At 44.2% G+C, this 15,428-nt stretch overlaps 1 protein-coding gene across 2 annotated transcripts in view; it reads left to right on the forward strand.

The window, feature by feature from the left end:
- Positions 1 to 1,907: 1,907 nt before the first annotated feature.
- Positions 1,908 to 15,428, forward strand: part of uxs1 (UDP-glucuronate decarboxylase 1) — a 109,130-nt gene continuing 95,609 nt past the window's right edge. For both annotated transcript variants that reach the window (XM_056289404.1, XM_056289405.1), the window contains exon 1: positions 1,908 to 2,891. In XM_056289404.1, coding sequence (XP_056145379.1) covers positions 2,801 to 2,891 — 91 coding nt within the window. In that variant the 5' untranslated portion in view covers positions 1,908 to 2,800. The remainder of the gene's footprint in view (positions 2,892 to 15,428) is intronic.

Consider the following 15,428-nt stretch of genomic DNA (forward strand, 5'->3'; position numbering starts at 1 on the left):
ACACGTGAAGCAGGTCTGCAGGTGATGGTCCACAACGGTTGCATGCATCACGTATACCAGGAAATATCCCTGCTAGCCTAGCATTAGCATAATGAGCTTACCTTGTATAAGACTACGTCTAGCACATATTAAGGCAGTGTGAGCTAGCCCCAACACAGTGTCCCACGTCCCATCCGTCAGCTCCACACCCAAATCCGGCTCCCAAGAGTCTCGGAATCTATTTCAGTTTATTGAAATTAGGCTCTTTACATCGGGGTTCAAAGAGAGAATGGAATCAATTTCAGAATGGGTAGCATGGTTTGGAAATTCTGGAAATTGCTTTTGTAAGAAGTGTCTAACCTCGAAATAGCGAAATAGATGAGATCTAGGCAAAATTAATCTGTTAGACATCTTTCTTTTCACCTGACAGTGAGGGGTTTCGCCAGGGGGACGTAGCACGTGGGAGGATCACGCTATTCCTCCCTTCCCCCCTTCCCTTCCCCCCCTTCCCCTTCCCTTCCCCTTCCCCTTCCCTTCCCCTCCCCCTTCCCTTCCCCTTCCCCTTCCCCTTCCCCTTCCCCTTCCCCTTCCCCTTCCCTTCCCTTCCCCTCCCCCTCCCCTCCCCTCCCCTCCCCTTCCCTTCCCCCTCCCCTTCCCTTCCCTTCCCTTCCCTTCCCTTTCCCCTCCCTTCCCTTCCCTTCCCTTTCCCCCTTCCGTTTCCCTTCCCCCCTTCCCCTTTCCTTCTCCTTCCCCTTCCCCTTTCCTTCTCCCCGAACAGGCGCCCCGACTGACCACAGGAGGCGCTAGTGCAGCGACCAGGACACACACCCACATCCGGCTTCCCACCCGCAGACACGGCCCATTGTGTCTGTAGAGACGCCCGACCAAGCCGGAGGTACCGCGGGAATTCGGACCGGCGATCCCCGTGTTGGTAGGCAACGGAATGGACCGCTACGCCACCCGGACGCCCCAGGTGCGGAGTATGTTGATTGGCCATCATATTCACAGCGTGACAGAAGTCAGAGTTAATTATCATAGTTAATAGAGGATAATCAGTTGGCTCACATGGCTGAACAGTTCTCGTTAGCCAGATGGGCAGCTGACCAGAATCTGTTTTGAGCCGGGGAAAATAGAATTCATCTGAATAATGATGGTGGCAGTAATATCAACTGCTTTGCTTTTCCTTTGTCACTTGAATTAACGTTCTCAAAATGTTTATAAATATCTTTACAAGACGTGCATAGGCCTCATTTCAAGCATGTTAGTATTGCCTGACTTCTTCTGATGTCTTTCATGAGAAAAGGCCAATTTGTTCTCATCTAGTTTTATTTAAGAGATGTTGCTTGAAGTCAAGTTCATTTTCTTCTTTTAATGTATTCTTTCTGCCTGTTTTAGCAGGAATGAATTAAAAACAAAAAAGGAGGGGGGGTTGTTTGCTAAATAATCCAAAAGAAAAACAGCTTTCTTTGTGCTTCAGACAGACACGTTTTTGGAGTTTGTCAACTTTTAAGTAAAATATAATTTCACTAAATAAAAAAAACTTATTGTATTGACTTATTTCTGAATATCATGCAGGTATTCCTCGTGGCTCTGACTTGGGAGTAGATGATGGATGAATATTCAAAATATTTAAGTGCGGGCAGCAACCTGAGACTGGGCTTCATTATAACCATATACTAGTTATATGTACAATTCTGCGCTGATGTAACAATTTCACGCAATGTTAAAGTGCAAGTAAATGATTGCGAGCCCACTTTAGGCTCATCGCAAACAATACATTCGTCTGTGCGGCAGAAGGTTCGGTAAAGCAACATGTTTGGTGCGTTGCCATGTGGAAAATTACCCAGATTTCTGAGCGCCATGAATGAGCCACTTTGTTCAAGGTACACCCACCCTAAATCGGGCAGTTATGTCTGAAGAACTGTTTGTAGTGACTCCGTATTATGTAATACACGACTCGGCCAATAACGTAAAGTAAATCATATCGTATAACCGTACTCTAATAATATCGCCCGTGTCATATAAGCGTTATAAGACCAGCGCGTGTTTACGTTGTCACGGAGAAGGGCGCTTAATCGAACCCAGAGTTGGCCGTCGTCACACGGCAGGAGCCTCGATCGAACCGAGAGCATTCGCTCGTCATCACGCCACGGCCCAGCACCGCGCGTCAAAACTGCCGTATTTACTTTGAACCAAGGCGAACATTTCGGTGTTTGTCCAAAATTTGCTTTGAATATTCCGTGAGAGGTCGAGGGACCAATGGGTCGTGTCAGCTGTTAGAACGAACCGCAGAAAATGACCTGTCAGTTCCGTGGGTGCCTTGCCAGCTAACTGCTAACAGCTAACTAACCTGTTAGCCTTCACCGTATCTCAGGTTCTGGGTACAGCGAAGTCGGCACGGACAACGGAGTTATGCGTGAACAATAACTATTCGTTTACCCTGCTCCGTCAGCGATATGTGCAAATGGCACATATAAGCAGTGCGTTTATTGCCTGTTGCTAACGTTACACACCGACTGCTAGTGTTAACTGGGTATCTCCAGCCACGTATGACTCCTCCGCTCAGTGTTGACGTAGCAACTGCGGTCGGCTTGTCTGTCTTGTCTGGCAAGGTTTCTGAAGTTGCTGGATGGTGTTAAGTTAGTGACAGCGGAATAAACGAGGGAAAAAAAAGACGAATCGGAATCGGAGACCCCTGAATTAGACCGGACTCTTCCCAGATCGGGAGGCAGTTCTAGCGTGTTTCCAAAATGAAACACGTGAGCTGGACCTGAGCTTGAGGTTTTCGTGGGGTTCCTGGCTCTCATGTCGTATTAATCGGATGATGAAGCGGATCATCTGGTTGATATCAGGAATAAACAGAAGAATGATGAAGCTCCTGGTTGCCCTCGCTTTGATCGCCTATATTGCCTGTAAGTATACTGCCTCTTGAGTAAGTAACTCAACGCAACCCCACTTGTGACGTTGTCAAAGTTTCCGTTTCGTTAACTATTCTGGGTGACAATCAGCCATCACACCTGGGTGGTAGTTATGCCTTTTTGTCAGTGCTGGTCTAAGGTGCCTGATCAATGAGTTGCTAAACCGTCACAAAGTGTCTTACAATAACTGGAAGGTTGTTGGGACAGTTTGACACTAAACTTAGCTGTCTGCTCACAGACATTTTACCTTTTGTCCATATAATGTATCATAGTGGTCTGTGAACCAACGATAAAGCCATTTCATACAGTTAGATTGTTATACATCACTGTGTAAGCAACAGTCTTTGCTAGTGGTTATCGATCCTGTCCTCTGGTACCACCAGTACTGCTGTTTTTCTATTTTGCGAGGTAATTAATGAGCTCTGGAACAAAAGGTGAATGTAATAAACTACCTGGCGGGATAGAAAAGCAGCAGGACTAGTGGTACCCAAGGACCGTACTGAGAACCACTGAGATGCAAAATAATGGCTTATCATGAATCATGATTAACTACCTGGAGCTTTGTTTTTGCATTGACCCTCATCATGCAAAGTTTAATTGTAATGACTGCTAAATTTGGATGATATAGCATAGGGAAATTTTCATTTATAATGTTTCCCTACTATTGTCAGAATCAGAATCATGTTTATTGTCATGGTGGGGTTGACCTCTTCGCTAAGGTAACCTACCACGCCAAGGGAAATGGGGGGGGGGTCAATGAACAAGTCAACACAGTACCCACATGACTCCACCTGTAGCTTTGCCTACCTTCCTGCCTAAAAAAAAAATCAAGGGTTCTGAATGAATGATAGACATTCTACTGTTCTGTGCTGAATGACAGACATTTTACATGATTCTGACAAATGGATATATCTCAATAAAGAACCAGTCTGATTTGAAGACATTGATTATCTTAAATGCTGTAATGTGGTCAAGTTTGATAATGCAGGTATTAACAAGTGACGCATCTTAACTATCCGATTACCTAGAAAGTATTTGCCTCTTAATAACTGGTGTAATGACAGTGTCACCGTTGCAAAGACTATTCTGTCTCCTAATTTGTGATTCCATCTGTTGACTGTCGTGAAAAAAATATGACAAAGGCCGATTATTAATTCTTTGTGTGGGTGATGATTACTTTTTAATTTAATAATTTTGAGAGGTAATACTTTTGAAAATACTTTACAGCTACAAGGAGTGATGTAAGATGCAAATGTGCATTGGTGACCGACTTAATGTGATGTTTTTTTTCTTGGTAGAGAAGTTAAGTTACGCAAGGCTCAGATCTCTGAACCTTCCGACTCAAGCTCTCAGAATTCATTGTATTCAGGTTTTGAGGCTGGAATACTTTTAACGATAACAAGAGGCGATTGGTGCAAGGCAGGTGTTGGCATGCAGTAACAAAGCTAATAATATTCAGTGCCGCTAACCAGTATGTTTTAGGTTTGTATAAGGCTACAACTGGCACCCAGCAGTAACACAAAGCAATGAAACTGCACCGTGACCCGAGCTAAGTGACCGTAAGACTCGGCCTAATTTGAAGGTGAAAAGGCATTATTTTCTTGCTATAAGATCAGTAATGGTCTGTTTACAAAACATATTCTTAAGGTCACGTTTGGAAAATGTAATTCATATGAATCCTTAAATTCTACAAACACATCTGTAGTTAATGTTGTACATTTAATTAAAGTTATAGTCTGAGTTATAGTCTCAGTGTTGGCATCAAAACAGACTACACGTGCCATAGAATCCAATAATAAAACAGATTGGGTCTTTACATGCCTCAGTTTCATGTTGTGATCTCTAAAATTAACTCACCCCTGTGGCTGTGAATGGGGTATGGGTTTTACATAAAACATCTCTTAGAATTATTGGGTATTAATGTGCATATAAAGTAGGGCTGGGCAATATATTGATATTGTAATATGAGACTAGAGATCATCTGGGATTTTGGATATTGTAGTATGGCATAAGTGTTATATTTTTCTGGTTTTAAAGGCTGCATTACAGTAAAGTGATGTAATTTTCTGAACTTACCAGACTGTTCTATTACTTGCCTTTACCCACTTAGTTTTTATATAGGCAATACTGATGATTATTTATCAAAAATCTGATTGTGTAAATGTTTTGTGAAAGCACCAATAGTCGTCCCCTCAATATTGTCACAGTAGGGACTCTGGGACAGTAGAGCTAAATCTAAAGTCAGGATGGAAAAGGCCTCATTCAATCAGACGTCTTCACAATACAAGAACACCAAGTGAAACATTTTAATTCATGTTTCACTTGTATGCTCGGCGCTTTCTTTTATATTTGAGTTATTTTGCCTCCAAAACACGATGACAAGGAAGTTAAGCTGGCAGTTTGTTTCAGTTCACATGCTATACTTCGAGTGATATTATCATTGTCTGCTCCTTGAGACCTTTGGATTTTTTAAATTAATTTTATGGTTTGGCTATTTTATTGATTTTTGCCCAATCATCAATTGCTGCACTGACTCCCTAACTCTTGGTGAGAACCATGTGGATTCAACCCTTAGCTGCTGACAGAGCTAACGGAGCTAACTTTCTTTTCTGTGAACATCGATCAACCAGTTTAATATTACTATGCCTTGCGAGGATTGCCTTAAAGCATCAAATGACATTACTAACCTCAAGAATGATATCTGATGGCTCTTAGATGAACTGCGAAAAAGGGACTCTTTTATCCGATTTTATTGACATTGCAGTCTCACAGTCCAAAATGATCTCAGTTGTGAACTCAGCCATCTCCGATACCATCCTCTGGGACCCATCATCTCATTGCTGGCCCTGCTGCTGCTCCATTCCCAGCTCACAGACTACCTGGTTGGAGGTGCTAGTCAGACATGGCAAGATGGAAAGACCCTGAGCTGCGTCGCCTCTGCCCATAATCCTCTCACATCGTTTTACCATGCTATCAGCTGATGCCATGGTTCACCCTGTTGATCCCTCCATGGCCGATGCATTTCCCGTGGCCCCTTTCTCATGTGGAACTGGTCCCTGCTGCAGCTGGGACTACTCTTGCTGCAACGGCTGCCCCGGCTGCTGCAATGGCTGACCCACCTCCCGCTGTCACTGTGGGTCCTCCTGCATGGGTCCCTCTGCACTGTCAAGGCAGGTTGGTCACTCTGTCTCAATGACACTTCCTCAGGCCAACCACATTCATCCCGTCCCAAGACTGTCCCTGACAGTATTGTCAATAAGTCACCCCACCCCCCCACCTTGATCATTAGGGGACTTCATAGTCTGAAACCTCCGTTTCGTAAATGCGGTGACACGTTGCTTCCCTGGAGCTACTACTCTTGACATTCTGGTGAAACTCCCAGGACTCCTGGATTTATTTCTGACAGTTGTGAGAGTAATAGTCCACATCTGCTCCAATGACGCTGTCCACCAGCAGTCTGAGCTGACAAAAGGTGATTATTATCTGTCTTTTTAATCTCTTCAACAGGTGTGTAGATACCGCTTTTATTTCTGGCCCAATTTCGACACTGGGTTGTGGTGTGGGGCATTTTAGCAGAATTCTCAGCCTTCATACTTGGCTCCAGTCCATAAGTATAGCACACAACATTGGTTTTATTCACAACTTTAACTTATTCATGGAGTTCTTCTCTCTTTATAGAAGAGACAGTTTACACCTGGACATGCTAGGTAGTGGCATGCTTGCTGCTAATCTATGCCACACTATTCTGTCTTCCAAACGTGATTCACTATTTACATTACACACATGCCTTCCTGAATCCTCCTTTTCCCCCTTTGCCAACAACAATGACTGTTACGTCCTTCGCTAACACCGGATATGATTTTTCTTTTTTAATTATCCACATTTAAATTTGAGGTGGCAAGATAATTAATTAGGCTAAGGCTAGAAATTACAGATAAAAAAGAGAAAATAATACATTTCTTTTGAGTTTCAGTTCTATACAGCAATGCTGTGGCGTGTTTCTTTCCGAGCATTCGATGCAAATGTGTTTATTAGATGCTGCAAAGCTTACCATTACCAACATTCAAGTTTTAATTGACAATACCTATCTTAACATACTATTTTACCCATCTTATCAAACACATTTCCTGTTGTGGAAAGTCTCTTGTGTTCATTGCTTAAGTATTATTGTATCATTAGGCTTAATTTGAGCATACTGAATTAATGAAAAAAATAAATCCCACAAACCTCACAGAAGACAATAGATTCATTGGTATGTCGTTTTATTATATGCGGCCCATTGTCACCTTTTCTCTGACTCACTTTCATTTAGTATTCTGACACAGTGGTCGATTGGGCTGCTGGCTCTCGTCATAGTCATTAGTCTCGATGTGTGATTGTATACATAAAGCAAGCAGTGTGCTCAGTTACCCATCATAGCTGTAATAGTTGGACTCAGAGGGGAACTAATCCACGGGAAATTATCCTGAAGGCTAATCTTTGGTCAACAAGTTCTTAACACAGTCAGGTGTGTTTGTATTCAGGACTGGCTTTACATGGTATAGGCCTAATCCTTGTTAAACATGGCTTATTTTCCACTTGTTGTGCGCTTCCACTTGAAATGTAGATAGATTTTTTTTCAGTGCAAGCACAAGTTCAAACTTTTTCAATGACCATAAGAATGAGTTCTGTGTAATACTATGTTGAGGAGGTTGTTCTTCCGGCGTTATTGCTGCTTTTCGTGCGACAGGTGGATGTGATGTAGCATTGGACTTTGACTATTGTGTGTATTTCTCACTCTTGTTTTTCTTTTCCCTTCCCCATTCTCTGTCAATGAAGTAATCATGCTTTTTTTCAATGATTTCCATGACTTACAATATCTCTGACATACAATTAATAATAATAATAAAATTTGAGTTTGTATAATGCTTCTTATCTGAAGAGACATATCTCAAAGCGCTTCACAGATAAAATACTAGTAAAAGAAGAAAAAAGAAAATATAGAATAAATTAAAAAGATAAAAGAGGGGGAATAAAACCATGGTGGGCTGCTGTAAAAAAATGAAATAAATAAAAGTAGAATAAAGTGAAAAGAGGATTAAAACAGGGTCATGGGAGTTTAGCTGCTGTATTTTATTTATCTATTTAGAGTATCTTTATTCAAGAGCTGTATTTTCCAGATCTTGTTTTACCAAAGTAATATCTGAGCAAAAGTCAGAAGCCAGTAACTCAATCTCCCGCAGCTCTCACCTTTCATGGAAGTGAGCATTGATTCAAGCTGCTCCCAGTGGGAAAGGTTAGCATGATTAGCATCTGGCTTTGGCAGGGAACCTAGATCAGTTGAGGGCGAGGCTTTGGAGCAGCTTCCTCGCGATGTATCTACCTTCGGTCGAGTAGACGACGTGGCTGGCTCAAAAATGCAAAAAATGGGCTGCACTTCTGTTAAAAAAACAAAAACAACCCCAGGGTAGCAACAAGTATCTGCAAATAAATTATGCTCATAATTTGGATTAAGTCACTCACACCTTCATGAAGTAATGAAGAAATGTGTCTCACATGGTGATGAGCAGACCCGAAACTTCTAAAAATTCCAAAACAATTTGACAGTGAATGTGAATATTTGACCGAGGTTTTAAAGAGGGTGGTTGTGGTGGTTAAGTTTTTAGCAGAGCGTGGTCTGCGTTTCAGGAAACACAATTAAATTTTTGCGCAACCTGATAATTGGAACTTTATGGGTGTGCTGGAAGTTATTAGGGAATTCGAGCTATTCCCCCCCCACACTTTTTCTCCCCAATTGTTACTCTATTCTTCCGAGCCATCCCAGTCACTGCTCCACTCCTCTGCCGATCCAGGGGAGGGCTGCAGACTACCACATGCCTCCTCCAATACATGTGGAGTCACCAGCCGCTTCTTTTCACTTGACAGTGAGGAGTTTCGCCAGGGGAATATAGCGCATGGGAGGATCATGCTATCCCCCCCCCCCCCCAAACAGGTGCCCCGACCAACCAGAGGAGGCACTAGTGCAGCAACCAGGACACATACCCACATCTGGCTTCCCACCCGCAGACACGGCCAATTGTGTCTGTTGGGATGCCCGACCAAGCAGGAGGTAATGCGGGGATTTGAACCGGCGATCCCCATGTTGGTAGGCAATGGAATAGACCGCTACACTACCCGGATGCCTGTTCGATCCATTCTTAAAAGCGCATATAGAAAAATATGGCAGATGTTATGACACCAGTTTTGGACTTAGGATGCGAAATCTAGTTTGGTTTAGATCTAAAATTAGGGGTGGCGTTAGGAGTCAGGGAAAGGCTGGTTGTTCTATTGGGGGGTGGGGTCACTTGCCCTTCTTAGTACGCTGACTCAACAGCTGGAAAAAAGATGAGAGAAAGACCTGAGACAATACGGCATGATGCAGCAGCTAGGAGAGCGTGGTGATTACGACCATGCCAAGGACTCCGTGAGACAACAGGTCCAGACTTTGTGCTGCACATCTCACTAGCCATGGGAACTTCACCTGCATTTCCGAACGGAGTGCCAACAACGTCTGAGCTGGCCACGCCTGGCGGTAAGGGAAAGGCAAACAGGGGACGCCCTGTGAGCTAGCTGAAATGTCAGGCTGCTACTGGAAGAAGTCAGGGGATTAAGCTAGGAGAGGTGAGTGGTCCAGATACCCTCTAGACAGGAAAGTATACATACACATGGGTAAGAGAGGCTTGCATACTCAAGTTCAAATGCATTCATTTGAGGGAAAGAACTAACTTTTGCAGACGCTAATGTGTAGGGACTAGCTGGAAGGAGGTTAGTCCTAGTTTCCAGGATTAGTGAGCCAAACACGTTCATCAGCTTGTCACAACGCTGGCAAGGGGACATCATCATACTTCTCAACAACATGTATAGAATTTATTGAACTGATGGGAGAGCGGGTCCTCACAGAGATGGCATGGTGTGGCAGGGGCGTTATGGTGGCCTGGTGGTTAGCACTGTTACCTCACAGCAAGTAGGTCCTGGGTTCAAACCCCAGGCCTGTCCCAGGTCCTTTCTGTGTGGCGTTTGCGTGTTCTTCCCGTGTCTGCATGGGTTTCTTCTGGGTGCTCCGGTTTCCTCCCACCATCAAAAAGACATGCATAGGTAAATACTCCTGGCCAAGGCAATGGAAAGAAGAACTGTAGTTGGTCCCAGGGCGCTGCAGCTGCCTACTGCTCTTATACAATGGCATAGGTTAAATGTAGAGAACAAATTTAATTGTAACCGAACAACTGTACAATGACAAAATAAGTGGCTTTCTTTTTCTTTCTAAAAGTGGCAAAGTACTTTTCGACCAGTGTTGATTCCACTCCAGATGTTACACACACAGACCAGCTCACATTCATTGTGCAATAGGTTCCACCTGATGGCTGCATCGCAAAGCGTTTTGTCAAGTTTCTGCCAGTTCAGAGTCATTCAAGAGAGTCACTTTGTCAGTCTGTTCTTGGTGTTTTACAAGACATGGGCATTGATGCCAATAACTGTATAGGCCAGTGTTATAATGCAGCCAACATGTCCGGTATTTACAATGGCCTGCAAATAAGCCTTTTGGTCAAGTGGGTACTGTGCGCGGCACACACACTCAGTTTAGTGGGGCTTAACAGTGTTAACTGCTGCATTGAGACAGGAATTTTTTAATTTTGTACAGACACTTTTTAATTTTTCTTCCAAATCCACGTCCCGTTGGCAGACAATTACAGCGGGTTTACAGCCTAATGACAACCACAGGCTAGAGAGTTTGAAAAGGCTTTCAGATACTAAATGGTCAGCACACGTGCAAGCAACAGAAACACTGCACCAGAATTATGCCAAAATTCAAGCCTCACTACTAAAGTTAAGTGATGTCTTGAACCAAAATCTTACTGCTTGTGATGAAGCCAGGAGACTATGCGAAGATGGGAAAACTAGAGAATGCCTTTCTGAGGAACCTGTGGAACAACATACTGCGACGTTGTCACAAGACTAGTACTGCTCTACAGGCAGTTGAACTGGATTTATGTAATGCCTTTAATTTGACCAGCTCATTGATGGATTATGCGGCCAGCCTAGAGGATGATTTTGACAACTTTGAGAGTGATGCAAAAAACATGTCTCCATCTGTGTCCCAACACTACGAAGTGGACACAGAGGCACAGAAAAAGGAGAAAACAAGCGGATGAAACCACCGAACCGGACCGTGAGCAACCAGGCTGAGACAAATTCAAAGCAACAGTTTTTATCGCTGTCAGAGATCGACTCGTCCCGGAGCTGGATCAGAGGTGTCCCACCTGCAAACATATTCAGCAGACATTTGGATTTTAGAATATTCCGTCCATCTCCACACAAGCTCTTCATACAGGAGCGGCTCATCTCCAGAAGAAATGTGCAGGTGATCTGGCGGAAGAGTTTGTGGAAGAAATTGGATAATTCAGGGAATTTAGTAAAGAAAACGAGGACATGTCAGTAAGGTCACTGCTGCAACTCAGAAGAGGAAGGAAACTGCAGTCAGTGTTTCCAAATGTTGATATAGCACTCTGACTATTTATGACTTTGCTTGTAACCAATGCCAGCGGGGAGCATTCTTTTTCAGAAATGGGTGTAGTTGAAAATAGGCCGAGATCCACAATGGGCCAAAACAGACTGAGTCACCGGTCTCTGATGTCCATTGAAAGTGATATTCTGCGCAAATTGGATTTTACCTGCCTCATTAAGGACTTTTGTCAGAAAAACAAGGAAGAAAAACTTCTAAAGGTAGAATATGTAATTATGATCATGCTGCTTTTCCATTATTGCCATTATTATTTGCTGCTGTGATTAATTAATTCTTATGGCTTTGTTTTGTTTGAGTATTGCACATCGGTTTGATTTGTGTCCCTGTAAGGATGTGGTGATTTTTGCCTCTGTAAAACAGGGTGTTCTGTACTACTGTAGATGTTGTCCCTGTTGGTTTAGAAAGCTAAAAGCTGTTACCAGCACAGCTTGCAGATGCACTGTGAATGCCTTTTTTATGTAGCATCACTGTTTATAGTAAAGACTCAATGTGTTTGTGTATGCCAGTGTGCCCCGAGTGTGTGCGTGTGGGCCATGTAATATTCCTGGCATGCATTTACACATGGCACTAAATTACCTTTTTCCCCATGGCGCTTGCAACTGCCGCCATGGGCTTTGCGTGGCAAATTGTGGTCATTCACTCACTCAACCACCCATGGACAACCTGAGAGGGACATTTAGTAGGATGCGTGTGCCATGGCTCTGGACGGTTTGGGCTTGTTTTCCTGTAAAGCATGATGAGTAACGCGGTCCCACACACAGAGTAGCCTAGAGGCCCATCACCACCTTAATACGCCGCTGATGAAGATAGTCTGCTTCTGCGTGTGGGAGGCTGTCCCCATAGATATATTACAGACTAAGGTGGGCTTTCTTCCATGCTAGCCTCTGTAAGTGGCCTCCATCCTGCTTTCATCCTGCTTTTTTTTGTTTGTTTTCATTCTCTGCTTCAGAATTTCAGCATATGTTTTGCTGATACTTGTTGATCAAGTCTCAGGGAAAGTCTGTTAGGATGTTCTGCTCACAGCCGTGAATAACACTGCTTTTGTGTTGATGGTATTTTTGTTCCTTTTGTCACACATTTCCATCGCTATACTTGCTCAAGGTGATGTTTCTGGTTAGTTGTCTGGTGTGCCCTGGGGTTCAGCTGTTGTCTCTTTTTTTGGATTTTTTTTTTCTCTCCAATTGTATCCGGCCAATTACCCCACTCTTCCGAGCCATCTTGGTTGCTGCTCTACCCCCTCTGCCGATCCAGGGAGTGGTGCAGACTACCACATGCCTCCTCTGATACATGTGGAGTCGCCAGCCGCTTCTTTTCACCTGACAGTGAGGAGTTTCGCCAGGAGGACGTAGCGCGTGGGAGAATCACACTATTCCCCCCAGTTCCCCCGAACAGGCGCCCCGACCGACCCGAGGAGGCACTAGTGCAGCTACCAGGACACATACCGACATCTGGCTTCCCACCCGCAGACACGAGCAATTGTGTCTGTAGGGACCCCCAACCAAGCCGGAGGTAACACAGGGATTCCAACTGGTGATCCCTGTGTTGGTAGGCAATGGAATAGACCACCACGCCACCCGGACGCCCTTAGCTGTTGTCGTTTCCCTCCTAAAGAATAGGTGGTGAATGACTTGAAGTTTGATTGCAGCACTGCCGTGAAAGTCTCTGGACTCTCAGTCAAACAGAGACGGAACGTGCGCGCCTCTGCCATAGGACTGAGAGCCTAGCCGCTTAAAGGACGGCAGAAAGAGACTGAAGGATTACTGTGGGCGTGTCCGTTTGAGCGATGGCTGCGAGAAGCAAGTTATTACGGAAAGAGGGTCAAGGTTAGATGCTTTTTTGAAAAACCTGCACAGAGAAGCCGTGGGTAAGAGTAGTGCTTGCAACTAGGACATACATTTATCATTCTGCCCACCTTCATAGCCCATATATATCATGTATGTAATTCCCACACTCCCCAACCCCTTCACATGTCTTTAATCTTAGGGGATTTGGACATGTGTGTAGCTTGAGGTTGGAAGGTGATGGGTTTTCGGATTGTTTTTGTGTGCGTGTGTGTGCGTGTGTCTGTGTGTGCGCATGTGTGTGTGTGGCACTCTTTGACTTCCTGCCTGTAGTTAGTCTGTGGGAGTGTTGTCCTCCCTAGTAAAGTAGAATATTGTGGGAGTAGGGGGGGTATTAGGCGAGATGGGGGGGGGGGGGTGTGACAGAATCAGAGCAGGTCTGGAGTGAAGCCGCAATGGTCTGTCACCACCCAGGAATAGAGAAGCACGGATGTTGGGAACTGGAAATTGGCCGGAATTTGATAAAGCAACAAAAATGAAAGGCCCTTCTTAATTTTCCAGGACGTTGTCAGTTGACGCTAACTAACTGGAGCTTATTGGACATTTTGGAGAGAAAGGAGGAGTGGAGGGATGAGTGTGTGTGTCATATGTGATCCTAAATGAGTGTAAATGTTAGACCCAAACTATCCAGTCCACATCCACCCACAGTTCTAATCAGAATTATATCAGTATCAATCTGAACTACTAACTTTTTGACTACTACTGGCCTTCTGTAACCCCAAACAATGAACCCCTACTTCATGCTATAGGCCTATACTGCATTACGTTGTTTTGATAAACACTTGGCGTCATGCAAGAACCATTTGTATGCACTAGTCTGTATTTAAGGAACATGAACTATTTAGAAAAAGTTATATGGCAGTCATCTTTTTTTTTTTCTTCTTATTTTGGGTTTGTTGGAGACATCAAAAATTAAGAGCAGTGCAGACGTCTTGTACACGCATCAGTCCCGTCGCCCATCCATTTCTATATTTGAGGGAAATTCCATGAATCATTTACCTTATACAGAAAAAGACTGGTTTTAACACTGGAGCGTCTAGCTTTAAAACTGGGTTGAATTGATATAAGGATAAGAAACCTACCAATAGGATAGGTATAGCATTGTAATATTAAGAGTTTTTAAGGAAGTATTTTGAAAAACAAAAAAACTTTTGAATTGATTCAGGAATGCTTTTGGTGCTATAGGTGAGACAGCATTCAAGTCAAAAGTGATTGTCTCTAGTGCAAAGTATAATTATTCTGTTTTGACAGCAGCACATCAGTTTCTGAACTTGTAGAGCTCTTTCTCTTCTAAGTTCTTTTTATGCATCAGTGCAAAGGTAGCACCTGATCAGCTGCTCATTCTTCCATATTGATTCTTATATGCTCCTTTTTTAGTCCTTAACTATGCTAGCTGGGGACATTCGGCTGGCGTAGCGGTCTATTCCGTTGCCTACTATCACGGGGATCGCCAGTTCAAATCCCCGTGTTACATCCGTCTTGGTCGGGCGTCCCTACAGACACGTTTGGCCGTGTCTGCGGGGCGTTATTATGAATCCCATGGCACTTCTAGGCAAGGCACCCCCCCGCGTAACATCCAGGCGCTAGGATTCTAGGAAGACCCGCCCCTACTCTGCCTCTGAGTAGCCAAACTTAACCCTAACCAACCTGAGGTCTGCAGGTGGGAAGCCGGATGTGGGTATGTGTCCTAGTCGCTGCACTAGCGCCTCCTCTGGTCGGTTGGGGTGCCTGTTCAGGGGGGAGGGGGAACTGGGGGGAATAGCGTGATCCTCCCACGTGCTACGTCCCCCTGGTGAAACTCCTCACTGTCAGGTGAAAAGAAGCAGCTGGCGACTCCACACGTATCGGAGGAGGCATGTGGTAGTCTGCACCCCTCCCCGGATCGGCAGAGGGGGTGGTGCAGCGACCGGGACGGCTCGGAAGAGCGGGGTAATTGACCGAGTACAATTGGGGTAAAAATGGGGGGGGGGGTCCAAAAAGAAAATTAATTTGTGCACATAATATCACTAAAATTATTAAGACAGCAAAAAAAAAAAAAAACGTGTAAATCGCGATGCCTCTTTATAGTCAGAGATAAAATGTCAGACAAGATTCTACAGGGGGGCAATCTATGCTTACGCTATACCAATACCACTGGAGAAGCTGTTCGAA

Source organism: Lampris incognitus, chromosome 11, assembly GCF_029633865.1.
Source record: "Lampris incognitus isolate fLamInc1 chromosome 11, fLamInc1.hap2, whole genome shotgun sequence".
In the NCBI taxonomy this organism is placed as follows: Eukaryota; Metazoa; Chordata; class Actinopteri; order Lampriformes; family Lampridae; genus Lampris; species Lampris incognitus.